This window comes from Lepeophtheirus salmonis, chromosome 4 (assembly GCF_016086655.4).
Source record: "Lepeophtheirus salmonis chromosome 4, UVic_Lsal_1.4, whole genome shotgun sequence".
Taxonomy (NCBI): domain Eukaryota; kingdom Metazoa; phylum Arthropoda; class Copepoda; order Siphonostomatoida; family Caligidae; genus Lepeophtheirus; species Lepeophtheirus salmonis.
In genome coordinates, this window is record NC_052134.2 from 36017007 (window position 1) to 36041311 (window position 24305).

A 24305-nucleotide genomic window follows, 5' to 3' on the forward strand; every position below is an offset into this window, starting at 1 on the left:
GAATCTATTCGTCTTGAAGCTATGAGCCTCTGAACAAAAAGCTATTCCTACGTCTTCTCTTGATGTTCAAATGATTTCATGAAAAATAGCCATCCGTCCATACAACTAAGTGTGATACTGGAATTGAAGAGTGTGAAATAGCTCGTCTTGTTAAAGATGTGTGACAAGAGACCCTTGATTATGCGAAGAAATGTATGGAAACAAATCTTCCTCGACACGACCATATTGAATTCCATAACCTGGTAATTATTTTACATGGTGATACGCATCCACAAGGTGTTAAATTTATGTATTTAAATTGAACTATTATTTAGAGAAAACAAGTGATTTTTGTATAAAAAAAAGTTTAAGAAAAATAAAAATATTCATTAAAAAATACTGATCTCGGTAAAAAGACAATCTTTTGACTAAAAATGGCCAATTTGAGAAAAATAATAGTTCATATAAAAGGGTCTCGCATTTTAATAATCTAAAAAATAAGTGAAATTATAACAAAAATATTTCTCACATACATATAAATATTAAGTAAGATTTTAATTAAAAAATAATTTGATGATTGAGAAGAATTTGCTAATTATCCTATTATTTTGAGCTTAATCCCACGCCTGGTTATAACTGTTGCAAACTGAATATTTTAATCCACCATAGCCTTGCTTTGCCATACCGACAATCAATATCCACTTGTGGACTCTATGTATGTATTTATTTGTGGGTATACACATAGAAAAATATAAATTGACTAAATGAAGAAAAACGGAGTTGTCTCAGGTAGAATGTCTTATGTTATGTTTTATTATAACGAATTACATTATAATACAAAATAAAAAGGTGAGGTGAACATACAATAACATGTATCCTACCAGCAGCTTCTGCTTATCTAGCTATACAACACCCTTGATTGGTCCATAGTTGTCTTTGAGTAGACCCAGCAAAGGTAATAAAGTAATCAACTTATTTTTTTAAATATACTTTTTATACTAAAATTTAATAATATTTGATTTACTAATTTATTTCAATCATAAGAACCAAGTTTCCTTGTTGTGAATTCTATACAACTTCTTGTCTTGTCAATATGACGACATATTGATGATAATTATTGAAAACCAATATATACAATATTAATATAATATATGTATTTAATATTCAATATTTGACTATTCAAAATATTGATAATAAATCACCCTTGATATAGTTTTCCAATCGCAAATGATCAAATCATGTCAAATAGGCAAGTAAAGTTGCATTTGTTTTTAAATATATATAATTGAGATTTACATATAGTGTTTGTATACGAAACAGGTGTACCGAAATAATAAAAAAGTTAATATGAGAATTGAATTTGGAATGACAAAATAAAAGTTTCTTTTTCATCAGAGTAGTATATCCACACATATACTTTAGTTTATATATCATAGTTTTTATTTAATAAAGAGGGTTTTTAGAGTTCCCTTATGAACATTAATTCATATTGTACTTGATAAGTTAGTTAGGAAGCATAAAATTAATTATGTGTATGATAATCCAAAGCTATATCTATATATTTTTCAGTATAAATTAAAACATAGGAAACTCTTAACTGGAATTCAAAAAATGTAATTAGCTTCTACAACAAGAGGAATATATCATAGGGGATACATGATCCCCCCCCCATGATATGCATAATAATCCCCCCCTCCTCTCTTAAATAAACCTTTACATACAAATTGAAGGTTTATAACGTAAAGTCTATCTAGGAGAAGTCTCCAAATATAGCCTTTTTTTGTTTCAACGCGTCAGCACATGACATTTCGTTTGCAACACAAAATTTAAGACGAACTCTTTGTTCAATAATTTCGTTCATTGTAAAAATAGTGGAGTACTAGTGAGGTTGACTGACTTATCCAGCTGTTCCAAGCAAACTGGTCTACAGATTCGCTCAAACTTGGCATCATAATGAAAGGTAGTGCTGCATACCTAGGGATATAAATGTTTTTAAATCCCTTCAGTGCTGGCAATTTAAACAATTCTCGTTACTTTTTTGACAGAATGTACATACTGACAACTGATAAAAATGACGAGTTAATTTTAGTAAATGCTTTGTTGATTGATTTTATAATTTACTTATGACATAAGTTTTTTAGCTATTTGGACTAGTTACATAGATATGTGATTATTTAACAGATATGGGAGGAAGTTCCCATGGTACAAGTCGAATTAAAGACCAAAGTCCTTGATATCGAGTCTCAAGTCTAAAGTTACAAATCTAAGTCCAGTCTTTAAATATATTTAAGTGGGGGAAGATCGAGTATTAAGATTTCTTTATACTTGAGTACTGTATAAAGAAGTTAAAATAGCTTAAAATTAATGCCAAATTTCAATTGTTAACATTTTCCTACTTATTTTAGTTTTTCTCATATAAAAATGTTACTGTGAAGTGTATTCTATGTCAAGTTAAAAAAAGATCAATTTTTGTCTCTAATATAGAGTCTTAGTTTTTGAGTTCAATTCAAGTCTATAGTTCTTGATTTTAAATGTTAAAATATAAACTCTAGTCTAATTAGAGTATCGAGTTAAAGTAACCAATAAAGTCCAGGACTCTCACTCGAGTATTAGTCCTCACCTGTATTGGTTATTGTAATGTTTTGCAGAGATGGGGACTCAGTCTCGAGACTTGCAATATCTCTTGGACTAGAGACCATATTTTGAAGACTTGCGTCTCGACTTGATCTCAAAATGAAAGACTTGAGAACTTACTTAGAATTGAAAGCTAAGACTCGTGACTCGAATTGGACTCAAAATATTAAGACGAAAGACTCAATTGATATTATTATATTAATTTTCACAAAAATAATCGAATGTCAACTCAATCTAACAAACTTGTTTCCTCTCTCTATAATTATTTATTAAAAAATTATATTTTTACGAAATTAAATTTCTAAAAATGCTGATGATAAATTATAACTTATTTAAACATGACTAAAAAAACCCTTAACAATATGGACACTAAATAATAACTATAACCTAAACGAAACCTGTGGACTCGAACTGCGTGGTTAAAAATATTCAAGGGCATGATTAGGACTTGCAGTATCCGGACTGTTTCTACCTCTTATGTTTTATAAACAACCACTATCGATTGAACTCATTTGTATTTTTCATTTAACTCGTCAGATGAAGTTGCACAGGTTTAGTATAAATAGTGATTATAATATTACAATTACTCTTTGTAGTCGATATCTATAATGTATATTTCCTTCACTAGGAGTAACCGTGCATCGAATCCACGCACATTGATTTTGCTACAATAATTTCTCTCGAACTTGTTGTCCACTGAGATACTTTAATTCATTTATTAGACAAAATAAGATGAGTGATCAAAAAACTTGATATATATTTATGAACCAACAGTCGATTTTTCTAAATAATTGATTTTTCAATCTCCTAAGGGTTAAAATTTTTATAATGAAGTAATATAGTTACTATGTTTAACAAACAGGAATAAATGAATCAATTAAATTATTATTAGACAATCTTTAGTAACAAAATAATTAACCTACAAGTAGGATAACAAGTAATTACATGCATTTTTTTAATGAGGTTATATCTCCGAATTATTATAGAAAAATAACAATTGTAGCTCTGGTTACGCGGAAAGAAGCGTTTTTCGCTCATACAATGTATACAATAGATAAGGTCCATAATATGAATAAGAAAGATACTGTATATTTAAAACTAAGTTTCTTCACGTTATTACCTCTTACAACCTTTCCTACGAAACATAAAAAACCAAAATCAGTTGGTAGTTATCCAATTCTCCCCAACTATAGAATTATCATTTAATAGTTGTTGGAATTTTCCACAGCTTATCAACAAGAGCTCCTAATTATTCAACAAATCAATGCTCAAAATACTAATATGAGAAAACAAAGCAGAAAGATCAACAACTAACTAAGAAAATATTAATGGTGTCTTAATATCGATTCTCATCACTAGGAATGGACATTTCGTAGAGCACGAGGAGAAAGTGGGAGCGATACTTATGGTACAACTGAATCAAGACTCTTGCTACATGTTATATGGGTTGGGAAGAATAAAATATGTTATGGCGATAGAGAAGGATCATTCAACATTTTAAATAGTATAAGTGCAGGGTAAAAATATATTTAAACATTTATCGTATGATGGTATTATGCTGTTCTTTTAATTAACCAAAAATAGGTAAGAATTCATCATTATGAGAGAGATGTGAACACCACGACGATCTATTAAAAAATGAAAAAACAAAGAAGAAGAATAAAAAAAAAAATCTTGATTCACAAGTACCATAAGTCTCGCGCCTTTTCCTCGCATTCTACAAAATATTCAGTTATTCAAACTAAACCTAAAATATTACCAATTTTTTCTTTTTTTTGTAAGTGATCAGCAAATACTCTTGACCTTATTAGTGTTTTAAACGTTGATATGTTGAATTCAAATTAAGTAATTATTGGTAAACAATGGAAATATGTATTCCTAGTATTAAATTAGGAATAAGCAACTGTTGGGATATAAAAAAAATAATATATATATTTTCTAATAAAATCAATAATTAATTGATGATTTTCTTGGATTTGTATATCAGTCAGAAATTAAATAAATAATGTAAAAAGATATGGGTTTCAATTATTAGCTAATTAATTAAAGCTATACTTTTTGTATATGTTATATTCGTTTATTACTTCAGTAAAAAAAAATTATTACTCATTGTAAGAGTTTAAATATCTTATTTCATCAAATATGACAATACTACTTTGTAGGTAATATAGTTACATAAAAGACAAACCTTATTTTGGGCAATTTGAATATCTTGCTCAAGACATTGCTTTGATAAATTCTCAACTTCTTTCAATTCCTTGGATTTACTTCGCTTCAATTCAAAAATGGGTTCCTACGAATGATAAAACAAACATCAAAATAACCAAACAATTAAATTTATACTGGGTGTTAATTATATTCTGACACACTTTTGTAAATGATTTTTTTGGTGGTATGATATCCCACAGTCCAAAAGTTTCCTTAATAATAATTAATATTCCTTTCTTATTGTTATCTGTTTACAAAAAAAAAAAAAAAAAAAAAAAAAAAAAAAAAAAAAAAAAAAAATGTTACCCTATTTTTTGAGGTGCCAAAAATATACAATCAAATGGTAGGCATCAAAATTTGTGAGGAATTTAATGTATCTCATTCAAAATAGCGGACCTAGGGTCAGTATCAATTTAACGTTAAAAACAATTTATATTCTAGTCCGCGTCAATCAACAAGTCCTATACATTGATGTACTTACAAATAAATAGATTGCTGATGGTGAATAGGATCAGGTATTTTAGCAGGAGGAAAATACTTTTTAATGATCGAAACACTTTTATTCTCCATCTTTGCCTGACCTCAACCCCCTTCATTACAGTATATGGGCTCATATTGAGGCCAGGGTCAATTTGAGTCTCCTTCAGGAACAAGTAACTGAACGATATTGACCAAATTTGAGTTGTCATGTTATATGATTAAAGTATGCTCGTCAAATATAGACCCGCTTAAGTGCATAATTCAGCCCTAAGGGTTTCGCCATATTGTAAAAAAAAATAGAACCTCTAATGCTTTTTCTACAATTTGTCAAAACATCAAGTGTTTTTGCTTAAAAGGTAAGTTTAATTTTTTTTTGTTAAGTATCTAATAATTATATTTACACCCAGTATAATAAAAAAAACACATACTTCCACTGAGTCCGTCTTGACTTTTTCCTCAGGCAGCATATATTCAATAACTGAGTTCTGAATTTCTGAAGCAAACTGATATAAATTACTATTTTCATTTGTAGCCCTCACAATCACAGCCATGGTTTTTGCAATTTCCCCAAAGACAGTTGCATACATAAAATGTGTCTCCTTGTTGGACTCTTCAACAAGAACATTGGAGTCCACGGTTCTTTCAGATTTAAGAGTATTAAGTTGTCCTCTTAACTCACCCAGGGTTTTACATATTTGTAAACGATCCAAGGATTCCATACAGTTCTCCAATTCTAAATCTTCATGGGATATAAGTTGTTCGTCACATATATCCCTTATCACTTCTGTTCCTGTGGTACCAAATATAGAGCCTTTACGATCATTTATTTCATCTTCATCATCCTCTGGAAGACAGTCTGCTGCGTTGGTTTCGACTGACATAATACTCCATCTAAATAAAATATAAATGAATATGCATTAATCCAAAATAAGAAAAGGAACAAATTGATCTTATTATAAATATTAAAGTGGTACAAATATTTTTCTACAAACCTCCCTAATTTTATCTTATTTCCCTTTAAACTGAACTAATTTATTTGAAAGTTTGTGCGCAATAGATAAATTAATTGTATACTATAAAATCAATAAGTAGTTATTTTCTTTTTTTCAAATGATCTATGTATGGAATCTATCCATTTCTAATTATTTTATCGTGACTATAAATCAGCTAATTTAAGTTCAATTTATGAAGCTTCCGAAGGATGAATAATATTATTTTTTTCAAAGAAATGGGCAATAATTATTTGTGAAAGAATACAAATGTAATCCATACTTCTTTTTGAGAAAAATCATTGTTCTTTGATGTTTTTGCTAGTTTTTTTCTTTAGAATTAAAATTAATAAAAGTACTCACACATACATATAAAAAAACATTTGACTAATTTTGTTAATGAAAATTGTCAATTAGTTTTAAAAGTTTATAAATGAAATAGTTTAACTATAGTTTATATCTTTCATTTAATTTATGAGATATAATTTGGCACCGGTACTATGGCTTTTTAAAATACAAACTATCGTCAATTTTCTAATTATTTCATAATGAAGAGGAACTTTTGCTACTTCCAATGCAATTGACGTCGTCTCCGAAGGAAATCAGAATAATTTGAGGTTATAAATTGATGATAATTTATATTTGAAAATAAATTTTTGTAACCTATTTACCAGAAAACTATTCAGAAGGTATTTTTTTTCATTTTTACAGACAAGTCATAATAATTAATATAATTACCTATTTTTAATATATTACTTATTTAAGTTTTTTTTTTTAAAGTAGCACTTTTTTACAAAAAGATATGCTCTGTAACTTTTTCAAAGTTTATATAACTATGCTGAAGCCAATTAATACAGTTTCTTATTAGAATGAAGCAGAAATGTAATCCCGACACAAATTTGAGAGAAATAATTGTTGCTGGATTTTGTGTTGACACACAACACTTGTAATTGTTTTTTGTTTGTTTGTATGCTTTGTTATAATTACTTACACAAAAGAAGTTTAAGGGAGGCTATGTTTTTATGCTGGATTGTTTTAACCAGTATTACTCAGAACTGTAAACCATTATTTAATTTTTCAGGGGGAGGGCACTATGAATATATCTCTGTTAATAGGGGACATCAGCATGATTATTTGTTTTTATTATAAAATAAAAGTTAGAAAGAAAAAATAAAGATAATTTTGATTTTTAAAGATTTTTAAGCAAACCAAAATTTTTTGAATTATAAGGACAAAAAATTTCCATTTAGGGGGGTTACAGACCCTACATCCCTCCCACATCCCCCATGTAGCCGAACCACAAGATATGTATGCAACTGTTACAAATTGTTTGAGAATAATTCCAATCTTCTAAAAAAAAAATGATATTAAATGTCTACTATTGTTTTTTTGTTTCATATCAGAGTTTTAGTTTCATGCAAGATTATTTTTACTTCTGTCCCATCTTTTTATGTCATTTTTGTAAAATCCTCAGGCTTTCTCCTTTGACTGATTTTAAAAAACTTTCCCGGATAACTTTAATAATTCTATTGCTAGAATCTTTGTTTGATAAAATTGCCCTTGAGTTAAAAAGCTTTCTAATATACTTGACAGAAATGTGTTTGTGTGAATCATGAAAATATATTCTAAAAATTTAATTGCATTTGAATAGGATACATATATTTATTTTTTGTAGAAATTTAGAATGAGAAATACCTTTGATTGCCATTTAAAATACATTCCCGAAAAGAGATGGTACATTTTAGTGCTTTTGGGATTCCATTAGGACAGTAACAACTTGGTTTTTAAATTCTTGCCCTTCTACAGCATATATATATACGGTTGTTCAAAAGTTTTAAACCTCTCATTTTATATCGTAATTATTTTGGCACAAAATCAATCAAACGTGAATTAGAAAAGAGATTCAATCCACATCAAAAGGTATCAATAGGGTCTAACAAATTTTCACCCCCTCAGTCGTAATGCACCCCCTACAGAATGAAGTTGAAGTTTTTCTTAACCACGGAAAACGCCAATTCAAATTTATCGACTAAAATATCGATTAAATATATAAGTAAGAAGCTCCACCAGATTAAAAGTGTTAATGATAGGCCAAGATCAGGTCGCCCCAGGACTGCAGGAAACCGGAAGAACATTGAGATACTTCGACTAAAAATATACCCGAATCCAAAAAAGATTGATGTCCAAGATGGTTGATGATATAGGAATTTCAACGTTGTCATTGCGTAGAATTTTCCGTGAAGATTTGAAGATGACGCTTTAAAAGTTATGGTACGCTCAAAACATCAATCCCAGTACTAGAGCGAAGAGAATCGAACATTGTTGAGAATTGTCACAAGTCTGTACGCAGAGGACAAAAAAATTTTCAGCGATAAAAAAAAGTGGGATTTGAACCAAAAATTTAATAGACAAAACGATCGGATTTAGTCCAGGTCTAATTTTTTGTTCTTGGACGATAAAACTACACCTCTTCTTAACACCAGTCGATCTCTTATGGTCTGGGTCTGAGTTTCGAGTGCTGGAGACAAACTGGACCCATAATTTTTGGCCCTTTCTGTATGAACAAGGAGGATTACATCTCAATGATTTTAGAACCTGTGATCCTTCCATTGTTTGAAAGTAAGTTTTGTTCGTTTTCCAGCAAGATTGCACTCCCATTCACACTAGATACCGAACTCAAGAATGTTTGGAACAGTACATTCAATTTTGGGACAATTTTTTTAATAGGGGTATCTAGAGTCGAAGGTGAAATTTTGGTCCTATCAAAGTTTGGATACTTTACTAAATGCCAGGGAAGCTGCATGGAACCAACTACCCTACAAAATTATTCGTACAGCATGGAACTCATTTCAACGTCGATTATTATCAATAGTTTCCAATGATGGCGGATATATAGAAGATGTCATTAATAAAAATTATCGATATAATTATACTTATAGACTTGTATTGAAAATAAATTTAGATATTTTTTATTTATAAATTAATTATTGCTTTACTAATGAGGTTTAAAACTTTTGAGCTGTATAATTGTACCTTGATTTCACTGTCTGTTTGCTTTCAAATATTTTTGTCAAGGCAATAACAAATTAAAAATTAAATATTGACAATACGAACAACACTCCTCTAGTTTTTACTTTCATTTCAGTATCTTATCTATAAACCATTTCAAACCTACATCACTTAATTATAATTTTCATTTTCTAAACTTAAATTAATTCTTAGCATAATGTATTTTATAAAAATAAAATGTGTTCTGAAAATGTATTTGGTAATGTGTGTGACTCAATAAATTTCTCATGGGCTCATGGGCCTGTAAGGTAAAATTAACGCATTTGATGTAAACGACCGGTTGTTTGGTACTGAAAACTGTTGGATACGGATACATCCGTTGTGAAGAGGGATCGTAATATAATAGTGATCATTATATAGAGCCACCCGTTATCTGGGCGTGTATTAAGTAAAGAGGTGATTGCGTGTAAAGAAAAAAACAAATATAGCGGTTGGAAAAGAAAAAAACGGTTGTTGCGTGTGCTCTTTCTTCTTTTTTGTTCATTATTTAATAAGTCGTCGTGGTGTTAAATTCTTGCTTTAAATAAGAATTATTGCCTATTTTGGGTGTAAATTTATGTAAAAATGTATAATAAAATAAATATAAATGATTTTAAATATAATTATAATATTTTCACTGTACTTTTTTATGTGTAGAAGGTTCTCCTTTTTATAGCAGTGATTCATTTTCTCCCACCAAAATAATAAATAAGAAAGCTGATCTTAATTTAGTTTTACAATATGTTTCGCGGCCTCTTCTCCTTGCGTTCTTACAATTAAAAAAAAACAAAAAAAACAAAAAAACACAACTCTAAATGTTAGCAATATTAAGAAGTATGGGGGAAAACTGTTATATTTTATTCTAACCTGTGTATAATGTTTGACTTCATGGTCAACAGAAACATCCCTTTTTTCATCTGCAAGGATAATAAAGAAATATGTGGATTGTATTTTTTAACAATATCTCGTAAAAACTTGTAGGGTTATGATTTCAAGATTTTAATTTTATATTGCAGGGGAATTAAATCGATTTGATTCTACAGAGGAATTTAAAAAAAAAAGGAAAAGATGAATATTGAATTGATCATAAAAGGATATTTGACTCAAAATATATTCATACAGTACTTTGTTTTCTTTTCTGAAAATACTATTACTGAAGTTTTGCTATATAAGAATATGACCATATTAATTTCTGCGAGGTCAAGGTTGAAGGTTACAAAACACAATTAAAAAGTTATATTGATTTTGGTTGACTGTATCATGCCCTTAAGTTTTGCGATGTCAATGGTCAAGGTAAAGCCCACTCAAAATATTAAAGCACAAAATCGACCCTAGCTTTTCAACAAATTGAGATGCATAACTCAAATTAAATGTTGAGGGGCCAAAAGCCAAATTCACACAAAATAACTTGAGACTCATAGCTATAATTTGTGTCCTTTTTTCGTTATGTTTAGAGATTTTTTTGTTTGGGAGGCTTGCACACTACTGAGTTTTTCTAAAGTAATATCAAAATAAAATATTTTTTATAACTTTATATGATTCAGTTCTTTTATATAAAGGAACAAAATATGTCTTGAAGAACATTAGTTGAACAGTAGGGATCCATTGGGGCCTCCATTTTGAGAAAGAAAAAAAACACATTTCTTTTTATGGTTATAGATCACATATCATTATTTTAAAATCCTATTTTTGTTACCTTTGTGTGTGTATATATAAATAAATCAGGTTTTATTATCCTCTAATGAGCTCTTACTGAGAGTTTACGATGAAATAAGGGCTCCAATTGATATAATATACAATATGAACGACATGATTATGATTATAACAAAAGTATCTATGGGAAATTACTAATCGAGATTTTACCAAATCTAATAGTGGTGTATCGACTTAAGTCGATTGAGTCGAGTCAAACCGAGTCGAGTCTACAACTCTAATTATAATTAACAAATGATAGTATTTTTTATGGAGTTTATTTATAGGTGAATAATCTTTAAGTACTTAAAACTGGTGTTGTGTTGACTTAAGTTGATTGAGTCGAGTTAGAAAGAGCTGAAAAGACTCGAGTTGATCAATTAAAGAAGAATAAAAAAAAGTAACTATTTCTTACAATTCAAGCTATAGCTTACACAATGGGTGCATTTATTCAAGGAGTCTATTTATAAGTGGGGAATCTTCAATTAATAACTAGTGTTCTACCGACTTAAGTCGATTGAACTTAATCGACACTTTAAGCATCGATTCAAGTCGATAAAAAAACAAGCAAAAAAAGAAAAAAAAACAGTTAGTATCTACGCATGCCCAATACTTATATATTATTTCAGCGAATATTTTTTAGTAACTTTGAGATCCTGCAATTCGTCACAAAACTCTGGTATTAGTTTATCTAGTCCATTGAATAGTTATTATGTATTAAAATATAAAGTTGCGTGACTATGACGTCACCATTATATAATATCTCCCTACCCCACTTAAGTGAAGTTGAATCGATAAGATAATATTTTTGCCCAAACAATACTTAAATAAATTGCCAATAGCTAAATTTATCTGACCAGTACATATTCTTTGCTCCATTTTTATTGTTTTCCAAAGATAGTTTTTACCTTAAGACCAAATGTTACATCATTGGGTTAAAAGTCCACATCATGATACATTTTTGCCAAAATTAAGATTACAAAAATATTTATTTGTTCGCTAGAGGGGAAAGAGGGTATCTTTAATTACCTTATAACTAACTGTGCAACCTTTCCTAGTTGACGTAGTAGTCTGTAAACTCACACTATTCACGTCAAATGATTAAGAGACATCACATCGTCCTTGGTATCTCAAAATGACATATCTAGAGTTGTATAAAATATGATTTTAAACGAGTGCCATACTTTTTGCATTTGTATCCTAAGTTATTATCATTATTATTTTTTTCTTTGAGAGAGAAGGCCTGAGTATAAATTAATTAATAGTGTGTAAAGTAACACTAAGAATTATTGGTTGGGCAATCAGTGTAAGCCCTTGTTAGAATTAAAGTAGAATTAAAGATGGATATCGGAGTAGTTCCTGCCTAAGTCCTTGCAATATACAAAGTTGAATTTGTGTTTACTTTCTTCATCGCAGCTAATCTAATACAACGTCGAGACAGCTAAGCTTCTCTCCTGTTAGGCATTCTTCAAATTGACATTATTACCATATTGATCTTCATTTCGTAGCATATTGACAGGTTATATTTTATGCAACTCTAAAGACATCAAGGGGAAATTGTTTTTAAAGCAGCTAAATTTGGATAATAATTGATCACATTGTTTAATGAACGAATGAACAAATATGTTTGAACGGGTTCATGTCTGACTCTTAGAGATATTACCGAACCTATTTGCAAATTATATAAATATGTTTGAGGCAGACAGTAATGTATAGTTTAACCGTAGGAACAAAGGACATTTTAGTTATACATAAAGTGTAGTAGAAAGAAACTTGGATAAAATATAATTAAAAGTTGCAAAAAATATATATAATACAATTTATACTGGTACATAGATAAGCGTATAATCATAAATCACAGTCGACATTGCATTTTAGTTAGTTACCAACGCTCAAGCAGTTAAAACGATGTAACTATAAATATAATTAATGTATGAAATATGACCTTAACGGCTGTGATATTTATTCCACACGCGTTGGCAATCTGAAAAGTGTTTTATAGTTTCGAAAACTATTAGTAATATTTTTTTTTTTGAAAAGAAAATATTTAAATATAAAGTAATCATTATTACGAGTGGCCGTGGAACGAGAACATGAATGATTTGTATGGTAGATAAAAATATAAATTAACAAATTATGACTATATGAGATCTCACCCCTTTTTAATTGTAACATAAAAAGATTTTTATTTTCCAAAGCTGTTTTCATTGTTGAACAAATAAGTATAATGTAATCACTAGGTTTTGTTGGGAGAGTTATACATTATGTCAAAAAAGTACCGGAAATTGTTAATTTAAATTGTTTGTGCGGAAGGGATTTAAAAAACGTTTTTTTAGGTCGGCAGCATAGTCTTTCATTATGATACCAAGTTTGAGTGCGATCTGTAGACTAATTTGCTTGGAACAGCTCGATAAATCTGTCTACCTCACTAGTACTTAACCATTTTTACAATGAACAAAATTATTGAACAATGAGTATGCCTTAAATTTTGTTTTGCGAACGAAATGTCATGTGCTGACGCGTTAAAAATGTTAGAAAAAGCTTTTGGTGAATCAGTTTTATCAAAAATCCGTGCATATGAGTGGTACAAAGCCTTCAAGTAGGCCTTTAAAATCGTAAAATCAAATCAAAGAGATGTTCATTGTTTTCTTTGATATCTGCGGTGGAGTGCATCAGCAATTCGTTCCAAAGGGACAAACGGTCAATAAGGAGTACTATTTGGGTGTATTAAGGCGTTTGAATGAGAAAATCCACCAAAAACGGCCAGAATTATGGAATAACAACTCGTGGATTTTAGAAGACGATAACACTCCATCAAACAGAGACAGGATTGTGAGCGAGTTCAAAGTAAAACATAAAATAAATATCATCGATCAACCACAATATTCAGCTGATTTAGCTCCGTGTGACTTTTTTTTGTCCCCCAAACTTAAATTGTCGCTCTGTGGAAACCCATTTGAGCCTATTGAATCCATAAAACAAAATTATTGGAAGTAATTTAAAGCCATTCCAAAAAGTGCCTATAAAAAATGTTTCGAGGACTGGAAAAACGTTGGCATATGTGTATAGCATACAATGGAGATTACTTTGAATGTAAAAAAATAAATTTAAATCATTAAATTGGAAATTTGTGTTTTATTTAATAACTCCTGGTAGTTTCTCGGCAGAATGTAAGTGTAATTACGTGTTCGGCTTCAAGTAGAATTGAGAATCAACATCAGAGTAATTCCTGCCTGGCCCTTGCTGGAAGAGAGTGGGATTTGAGTTTATTTCCTTCATTTCATTCTCAAAGATAATCTAGTAAAACGTCTTGACAACTAAGCTTCTGTATTTCCAAATATTTTTCAAATAGTCCAGGTGGCCACATTTTTTTTTACTATACAAACAGTTCATATCATTTGAATTTATGGACATAAGTGTAAGTCTTTATTTAACTTAAGGTAGAATTGAGAATCGACATCGGAGTGATTCCAACTAGGTCCCTGCAAAATACAGAGTGGAATTTGTGTTTATTTCCTTGCTTTGATAGTTTTCACTGCTACTATAACAAAACGTCGAGACAGGTAAGCTGCTTTTTTTTGCAAAACGTTCTTCAAAATATCAGAGTTACTATATTAATTTTCGTTTGTATTTTATTTTTACAATGCGTTAGGTTTGATACAACTTTACCAATAGAAGTTGTAACTTGTTTAAACAGATTGCACAATTTACAACCCAAAATTGAAATAAGTATTTGAAATAAAGAATTTAGAGTCAAATCGTGATAAAAATAGTGCAGGAATCGAATATTCCTTGTCTAACCATTATATTAATTGTCTAATTTATGAATATTTGAATGAAAATTTCCCATTCATAAGTATCCATTCCTTGGCGTAATATAATGTTCAAATGCCCACAGTTATATATATTACTCATAAAAAAATAATAATCAAGTAGTTTTAATAGATCGAAACAAAATGATAACATCCATTAATAGTAGGCAATTGAAAGTATGCTGTTGATAAAAAAGAGAGAGAGAGAGGTCATGATAGACAGCAAAAATTTAAGCTCTTTTATAAGTTTATCCCATTTTAAAATTCAAATATATGGCAGTTACTCACCACTTTTCATACAATTAATGAAAACAAGGTCTACAATTTGTGCACTTGCGCGGCGTAATTTCAAAAAAATTATAAATGTTCCTTACGCTTTATTGTCAGCGGTCAATTTTTTACTTATTTTTCGCTTATCAGTTTTCTGAACGCTTATTAGTCTAAATCGAATTAGCCCTTTTTAAATATTTCTCTAACATTAATTGTTTTTTTCTGTTTCTTTTTGAAATAAGGATACAATTAAAGTAACAACGTGCTTGGTTGATTACTGATGGACCTTATGGTTATAAATATATTATTATATAAACTTACCTATCGAGGAGTCTTGGAGTTCCTACATCATATTTTTCGAGTAAATTGATGATGTTAACATCCGCCTCGATTGCGGCTCCCCATCCACAAACACGTGCTAAATCATTCCCAGTCCCAAGAGGTAAGACTGAAACACAAACTCTTTCAGCCTATTTAAGAGAAAATATAAGATAAATAATTATATTTGCACAATTAATTAATTATTGATCATCAATATTAAAGTATTGCATGATGTATTTAATTTAGTTACATAAAAATAACTGTAATTTTCTCAAATTATTGTACAAATTGGAAAAAGGCTATTAAAATTAAAATAATATTGCTTTTAGTATTAAGCAACTCAGCTCTGATAATTTTCCCAATATTTTATTTATTATTGAAAGTACTATGAAATACATAAAGCACTGAGATAATGTATTTGTTTGTATTTTTCATATTTGAGCCCAATTGACCGGTCCTTTCAAGTCTGAATAATTTTAACTGTAATAAATGTAGATTAAAGTCGTTTAATGAAGCACTTCGCGTCTGTAAATCTTTGTTAAAGGTGTAAATTAAATTCTGACATACTTTAAATTATTTTTTAGAGATATAATAAATCCCAGTAATTACTCAGTTGTTATTGTTCTTCATTTACAAAAAAGCTCTCATATATGTCAACTATTTTGGGATGTCAAATGTTATTCACAATCTCATCTCAAGCATACTGGAACGCGTCAATGGCAAAATTTCTAAGGAATTAAATATATCCAGGTAATCGACGTCTTATCCCAGGAGAAAAACCTGCTCAGCCCTGCCCATACTCCTAAAATCCTCATTAATTCTTGGATTTTTTTGTTGTTGACCTAAGCAACTTTGGCCTTCATTATCCCCTGACTTCAAACACCTTGCATATGGGTGTTTATTGACACCGGAGCTTTTGTTATACCTACATGTATCAAATTTAAATGTCCTCAAGGAACATTTAACTCAATAACATGGACAAAGCTTGAGTAACCAGGCTATATTTGTATGGTCTGCTCGTCACTTATGGGTTGTTTGAAGGACAGCGTTATTGAGGTCAAGGAGGTTGTGCATACTGAATAAAATATGAGTTTTATGTTCTTTGTAGTATGTTACGATATGTCAAAATATCAAATGTTGTCTTGTAAAATAAATGTTTATTAGATAAGTACAAAAATATTTCATTAATCTACTCGACTTTGCCATAGTTATATTAACACCCGTTATATTAATTATAATTATCATTTAAGTTAATAAATTTATTTTTCCTCTTTAACTATTGTATGAATATAATTACATCAAGTTATAATTATAATAAATATGTTTGACACATAATTTATAATTGTCAAAAAAAAAAAAAATATATATTACAAAAATTAGCACAAACTTTTGACATATCTTTTTGCAACTTGAATTTAAAAAATAGCTATACAATTAAAACTGCTGTGAAAGTGTATTATAAAAGACATAGGAGTATATAAGATATGTGCACATTCTTGAATACAAGCTTATTTTAGGGTTAGACCACTATTTTAATTTAAAGTACCTTAAATACCTATCCCTACTTAGGGATATGACGAAAGGTTGTCAACTAATTTGTAATCGGGATATCCTGTTAAATAAGTTTTTTAATGTGGTTTGGAAAACTTATTGTTCAGGACCTTAGCTTTAAGGATAATCGGTTAACATAACTTATTAAGATAATGAAAAATACTTTGAATAATTTCCTTGAGTTAAAATGTAGATTAATTAACCGGGTAATTCAACATCCTATTGTTTGTGTGTTTGTTTTGCTGTAGATTATTATTTTTAACAATGAGTGTGTGTAGCTAAAGCTTTAGCGTGTGATAAAAAAAGTGGAGTACATATCTATTTGATTAAAGCAAAGTTCATCCACGATTACTAACTTCGAGTAGCTATGCGTACTCCCGTTATTGAATACATATGGAAGATAACATTAATAAAAACGTAAAATTAAGAAGAGACAGTTCAAGACAGCATCTGCAGTAACACGTATCCTCATCTTTTAGAAGCTACCAAGTAACTAAATGACATAATATGAAAACAAAGCTATAAACCAATTATGCAAAATACTATGCGATCAATATTTCTAGCAAGTAGTGATAGTAGTAACACTTTTTTTGTATATTTGAGGGGTTGAGTATACTTGAATATTATGATATAAATAACAACGCAGTCTTCTTGAATTAATCAACTTATGATGTAGTCTGTGACTTCAATGATCACATTTTATTGATAACTTTATTCAATTTAACTTTTAGGAAATAACTAGGAGCAGTATCCGGAATTGCCATTAGTAATTTGGTGTCGACGAACAGACAAACTCTGTTGTATTATTCTTGAAGATAACTCACCAACAAATTACTTTCCGATTTTCATCGGCACACTCTCACGTAGTTACTCAATACTTAAGTGTCCTTTCCTCAAAAATAAAAATTTGTGACAATAAAACATTGTTCAGGTTCCCTACAACAAAAAATCGTACCATAGAGAATGCTTATACAGGGTGTCCCATCTAGCAGTTGCATTTTGAACTACCACTTTTTTGACGTTTGACAGCTGTAGTAACACTCTCATTGTGTTTAATATTTTGTAAAAGGTCTCCGGGTTACGAAATGGTTAAGTTTACGCTTAAAGAAAATTGGGAAATACTAAAAACTTACTTCCAAAATGGAGTGTCTTCAAACGAAACTGCAAGAAAATTACGCACGAAATTCGGTCAAAATGAAGCGCCTTCCAGGCAGTTTGTGGATAAATTTGTGAAGTGTGTGCGCGAAACTGGTTCGTTAATGGATAAAACAACGCGTTCCCGTGTTCGTCCAGTGCGCTCAATCGAAAACATTGCTGCTGTTGCTGAAAGTGTAAGTGAAAACCCATCGACATCAACTCGACACCGTTTGCAGAAATTGGACATTGATCGCACGTCTCTGCAACGAATTTTGACGAAAGACCTCGGCCTGAAGCCATAAAAAATCCAATTAGTGCAGGAACTGAAGCCACATGACCATCCAATGAGTTTTCGGTTCGCCAAATGGGCTGAAGACCGCTTGATCGAAGACGAACATTTTTACCGAAAATTCATCTTTTCGGATGAGGCGCATTTCCACCTCGGCGAATATGTCAATAAACAAAACTGCCGAATTTGGGGATCAGAAAATCCGCACACAACTTTGGAAAAGCCAATGCATCCTCAACAAGCGACTGTTTGGTGCGGAATGTGGACTGGTGGCATCATCGGCCCTTTTTTCTTCGAAAACGAGTAAGGAGCTGCCGTTACGGTCAATGGTGAGCGCTATCGGGCCATGTTGGAAGATTTTTTGTTTCCCCAAATGTAAAAGGAAGACATCGACAATATTTGGTTCCAACAGGATGGCGCTACGTGCCACACAGCCAACGTTACAGTGGATCTTTTGAGCACTGTCTTCGACAATCACATCATAAGCCGAAACAGCAACGTCAACTGGCCACCTCGTAGCTGCAATTTGACTCCGTTGGACTATTTTTTGTGGGGAACCGTCAAGGATAAATGTTACACCAACTATCTAGAGATGATTGACGATTTGAAACACGAAATTGGAGTCACCATTGCAGCTATTGAAGCTCACACAATCGAAAATGTATTGAAAATTTGGGTCGACAGAATGGGCTACTGTAAGGCCAGCCACAGTGACAATATGAATGAATGTTGAAGCTTTCAAATAAATAAAAAATTATTGAAAAATATCCATCTGTCTTTTTTTTATAGCAATATCAAAATAAAAAAGTTTTGTGGGCCACTCTTTAATTAGAACCCTAAATATATGTATTTTTTTAATATGGTGCAATGACTGATGAGCCAGATAGTACCCTTTTCCCTAGTGAACTCCCTAGCTGAGCTTTGGCAACACACTTTTTTTGCTGAGCCTCATCTAAAGTCACATTCATTATTTTTTTTATATGTACTCTCCTTTATTTTTATTTTTAATCTGAGTTTTGCTATACACGCTCGTTGTTAAAACTGAATCCTTAACTCATATTTTATAAACTTTATAGTGAATAGAATTGTATAAAATATACAACTAATATAAGCGCCTACGAGATTTCATTCAGTTTTACATACCCTAGTTATACAATGCAATACAGAAAAACTCTTTTTTTTTATGTGACACGCACACTCAAACTGATAGTTTTTCTTTCTAAAATCAAGTATTTACATAGTCTTTAGATCCGCTCAAAAATGACAGTAGATCTAATCAAACAAACTTTGCTATAATAATGAAATAATAAACTTAAAAATAAGGGAAAATATTGCTCTGATTCAAGAACTGGAGTAAAAAAATTCGTCATGTTAAATTTATTAATGAAAATTTGTAATTGAGTATCATAATTTTTCTTGTAACAATATAAGCAATTACAAAAAAAAAAAAAAAAAAAAGAAAGCTAGGGAAAGGCTTTTGTTGATATAATATAATATATACGGAACAAACATAAAATAAGTCGTAATTCTTATACTTGATAGCGATTTTTAATCGAGCTGAAATTTGGATGGAAGGGAGAGCGGGGCTAGTTCATGCACTTTTCACTTTTTTGTTTATTTCTGAGCATATAAAAAGGATAATAATATCTGAGATTTATATTGCTTATATACTAAGCATAAATATATATTAAATAATATAATAAGCGTAGATAACTAGGGCTTCTCGTTTCTAACTGGAAATAAAGTTTTAAATTATGGGATTCAAAGGAAATTATAATATTTCTCCCTTTCTTTTCTTTTTTTGAATTTGTCTGAGCGACATCGTCTAATCTAGCTATTTTATTGCCTTGTAAACGTTATTTTGTCTCGAACAATGACCTCAAATAAGTCATATTATCCATGTATAGGTAACGGAGAAATCGACATTGTTGAGCTGATTCCGATACTTCAAAAAAGCCAGATTCTTGCTGATTCCAATACCGATGCATCAGACGACACCCTCAATTATAAGTGATGAACGAGCAAATCTTTTTTGAAGCTCAGGGTTGTATAATATTGAAATACACTGCTCCCCCAGGGCTGAAAGCTTAGATAGAGCATCGATAAAATAATTTAATGCAGGATTTCTCTAGGTATGTAACCCTGCTAAAACAGAATCCCCAAAAGAAAGCTATATATAACTAGAATGTCTTCTCATTCAAGCCTCAGCTTAAAATATTTTTCACCAAAAATTAACATAGATTTGAGTTATTTATCACAATTTGTTTAAAGAATATGGTTAACTATACGTAATACAATTTTAATGCCCTCTTACTGTTACATATATGATAATCCTACAGAGTTTCAACAAAATCGATTTGGAAATTTTTATGTAATCTTACTTATAAACAAACGAACGAACCACAAACAAACTGATTCGAAAACATACGCTCAACTTTTTTGGTGAAGGTAATAAATTAAAAATACACTTATGAAATATATTATAATTAACATAATTATAGTAATGTCAGAAATTCGTTTTTAAGATTATACTAATTTTAAATTTCCATTGAAAGACTATTTGGCTTTCCATTCAATTTATTTTGTTCTCTATTTCTGTTACTACGACAACTCAACTTGTAACTACTCTTTGACTTCAAAAATAATATTTATCTTATTGAATACTTATCAAGTCACTTAATTTAATTCTTCTATGAATTCAAAAAATCTAAGGACTTAAGAATATAAGCTAGTAATTGACTTTCAGAAGAAAATTAATGAAAATGAAATAATTTACTGCGAAGAGGGAATCTATAAAAATGTTAGTTCTCAGAATTGAGTGTACTACACTAAAAAAAAAAAAAAAAAAACCCATAGCTAGAGCTGTAGAAAATATGATCGTTAACGCGTGTAAGTTTTTTATAGTTGTAGCAGTGTTTTTTTTTTTTTTTTTCTAAAGCTATCATCCTTATTTTTTAATTCTTGAAGTAAGGACATATAAATATAAAGTAATTACTTGTGCGTGTACCAATCAAAAATGGAAAGTAGTAAAGAGGATTTGTTGGTGAGTTATAAGTGTAAGTTGTTAAACGTAGAGTTGAATGAAGGATAATTTTTGCCAATATACATACTAGTTACTTTTGAGTGAGGTTTATGATTATTTCGTTCGTCTCATAGCTTCTTGTAGCTAATCTAATAAAACATTATGGTAGCTGTGCTGCTTTCTCTCAATTGTCAAAGTTGCCATGTCGTTTTACAATTTTTTTAGGATACCGGTAGGGCTTATTTTCTACAGCTCAATTTGTAGCTAATGCAACACTGATAGGTGGTTATTCTACGAAAGTGACGGAGCAGAACTTGTAAAACTTACGAAAAGTTTACGAACGTCAACTTACTACAAACTATATATTCAGTATTTTTATTTTATAAATGTTATGTTCTTTTAAACAATTTTTTTTCTCCTATGGCATTAAATTTTTTTACATTGAGGGCACACCTATATCGGTAATTTTGAAAAATGTATATAAAAAATAACATAAAACGGAAATTAATAGAATTTTGTATTTTAAAAGAATGATTTTTTTTTCTTTTAAAAAAGAAATTTATATATGTGAAAAAAATATTTATATAAAATAAAAAACAGAAATCAACTTTGAAATTCGAAATCTCGGGTATTAAAAAAATTGTGTTAACCAGGGAATTTGTTGCCCAAATACTACCTTCCAGTTCTTGCCACATGAGCAGACGTCAAACGATGGATGGAAAAGCCTTCAGCCCCAAAAAGTTACCCAATTTCAGATATCTATTCCCATGATTATATTTTAAAAGCATCCCACGAGGATAGCATACTTTTATCAAATGTAGTACTGAAAGTTGATAATACATATAACTTTTGACGTCCAGATTATCAAGTTGATATCATCCTAATAATGTATTTGTGTATAAATGTAAAATTATTGACGTTGTTTGTTGCTTACTGTTACTTGTGGGTGGACTATTGGGCAAAAAAAAAAAAAAAAAAATGGCTAAGAAGGAAAAATTTGCCGAACGCTCATTTCACTTATAAACAATTTGGTATATTTGGACAAAAAATGAAATTTAATATAATGATATATGCGATTTTAAAATGATATTATGATAAATAGGTATTGTTCATATGCTACACATATATGTCATAGAGATAAATCATTAAGTGGTCTTTTATTGAATTTTATTTTTTCATTAATAAATTTCATACGAACATAACACAGTCGCATTTAATTTGAATCATTTTGCTCATTAATTAACTTTTTGGGTATGTATGATAAAAAAGTTATCATTGGGGAATTATCACTCTTCATATTGTTATTCACTCCTTGGACTATAATGTCCAGTAATCTTGATCAGAACCTAGTTGTTGGTGATAAATTATATAATTTTAACCTCATAGTTAGAGAAAATTACTATTCAATTATCTAACTATCACATTTTTCTAAAAAAAGTGGGATACCAATGCCATCTCAGCTTATTTTGTCCTGTCACGGTTGATATACATTATGAGAGGCCGTGAACTGTTCTTATAAATGGAGAGGCTAGTAGTTGGAAAATAATTAAGGTTAAAATGAAATATTATATTTTTTATTATAGTACATACTACAATGGTAAAAGATTCAAACGATATTCGAACCATTTGTTGTTGTATTGTGATTACATAATGATAATTAATGTATATAATTTATCAAATACTATTATTCTGCTTAATTCACCTATAGTATGACATGAAATATATTAATTGTTTCTATAGTAAATTAGTAAAGCTAAGAGAGTAGGAACATTAACTATTTATTAGAATATTATTTTAAATTGAATTGAAATATCACATCGTATATTATATCAACTCGAAATAGGATGAAATCCAAATATTTTTCATCCTAACCGATACAAAAAATTTGATATAACCGTATCCCTTAGAGCATTTGTTTTGTTTTGTTACATTTGGGAATAAGAAATTATATTATCACAAATTTAATGAATCAAAAATAGTTTTGACCTATTTTTTGACAGTTTTAAATGTGAAAATATCTACAATTTAACACGTTGCTACCTCCCTAACACAAAATCTTTTGAAGCTGACAGAATTGTTTTGCTATTTTGTTTTAAAGCATTAGGGATTGCCAAAAAAGAAAATTGCACATTGACGAACACAGAATGGATTCTGTGAAGGCGTTACTAGAATATAAAGACCGTTTATATGTATATATTGAATCGAATGATTATATACCAAAATCCACTCCCCTAACAATTCGAAAGAATGAATTAAACTTTAGGACCACGCTAATAGATATAATGTTCTGTTTTTAATCGTAGTTCTAAGTATAATTTGCTCAAAAAATATAGCTGTATAATGTATATATTCGATATAATTAATGTTATTTGCACTTTTGAGTATGTGTTTTCTATATAAAGATGTCTATTTGACATGTACTCTAAGATGGATAGATGTTAACCACACAATATTTTCTTGCAAAAATGGGTTACACTGATGGATAGTACATTCAAGTCTCTTATGAGTATGACATATATTTTTATACACTACATTTTTGATTAGGGGGGACGAACGAAAGTTGCAAAAGGGGACAGAGTCATCTAGTGTAGTGTCCATAGGTTAAAAAAAATGTGACAATGGAAGATTGCACTATTTTGTAATTGCAGCTAGAACAATGTTCTATATTTTCGAAGGCTGTTATCATTACTCTTTAATTCTTAATGAGAGAAGATATAAGTGTAATGTAGTAACTAGTCCGTCTCCTTATGAAAGACAAAGAATAACATTAAGGGTTTGTTGGGGAGTTATAATTGTAAGTCCTAGTTGGACTTAAAGTAGATTGAGGATCGTTATTGAAGTAATACCTGGCTTTGTCCTTCTTACAAGATACA

At 30.0% G+C, this 24305-nt stretch overlaps 1 protein-coding gene across 1 annotated transcript in view; it reads right to left on the minus strand.

Moving 5' to 3' along the window:
* LOC121115831 (diacylglycerol kinase eta) overlaps window positions 1-24305 on the minus strand; it is a 110515-nt gene that overhangs the window by 64116 nt on the left and 22094 nt on the right. Inside the window, exons 8-10 of the mRNA XM_040709987.2 lie at window positions 15434-15582; window positions 5730-6192; window positions 4802-4906 (exon numbers count right to left, since the gene is read on the minus strand). Coding sequence (XP_040565921.1) covers window positions 4802-4906; window positions 5730-6192; window positions 15434-15582 — 717 coding nt within the window. The remainder of the gene's footprint in view (window positions 1-4801; window positions 4907-5729; window positions 6193-15433; window positions 15583-24305) is intronic.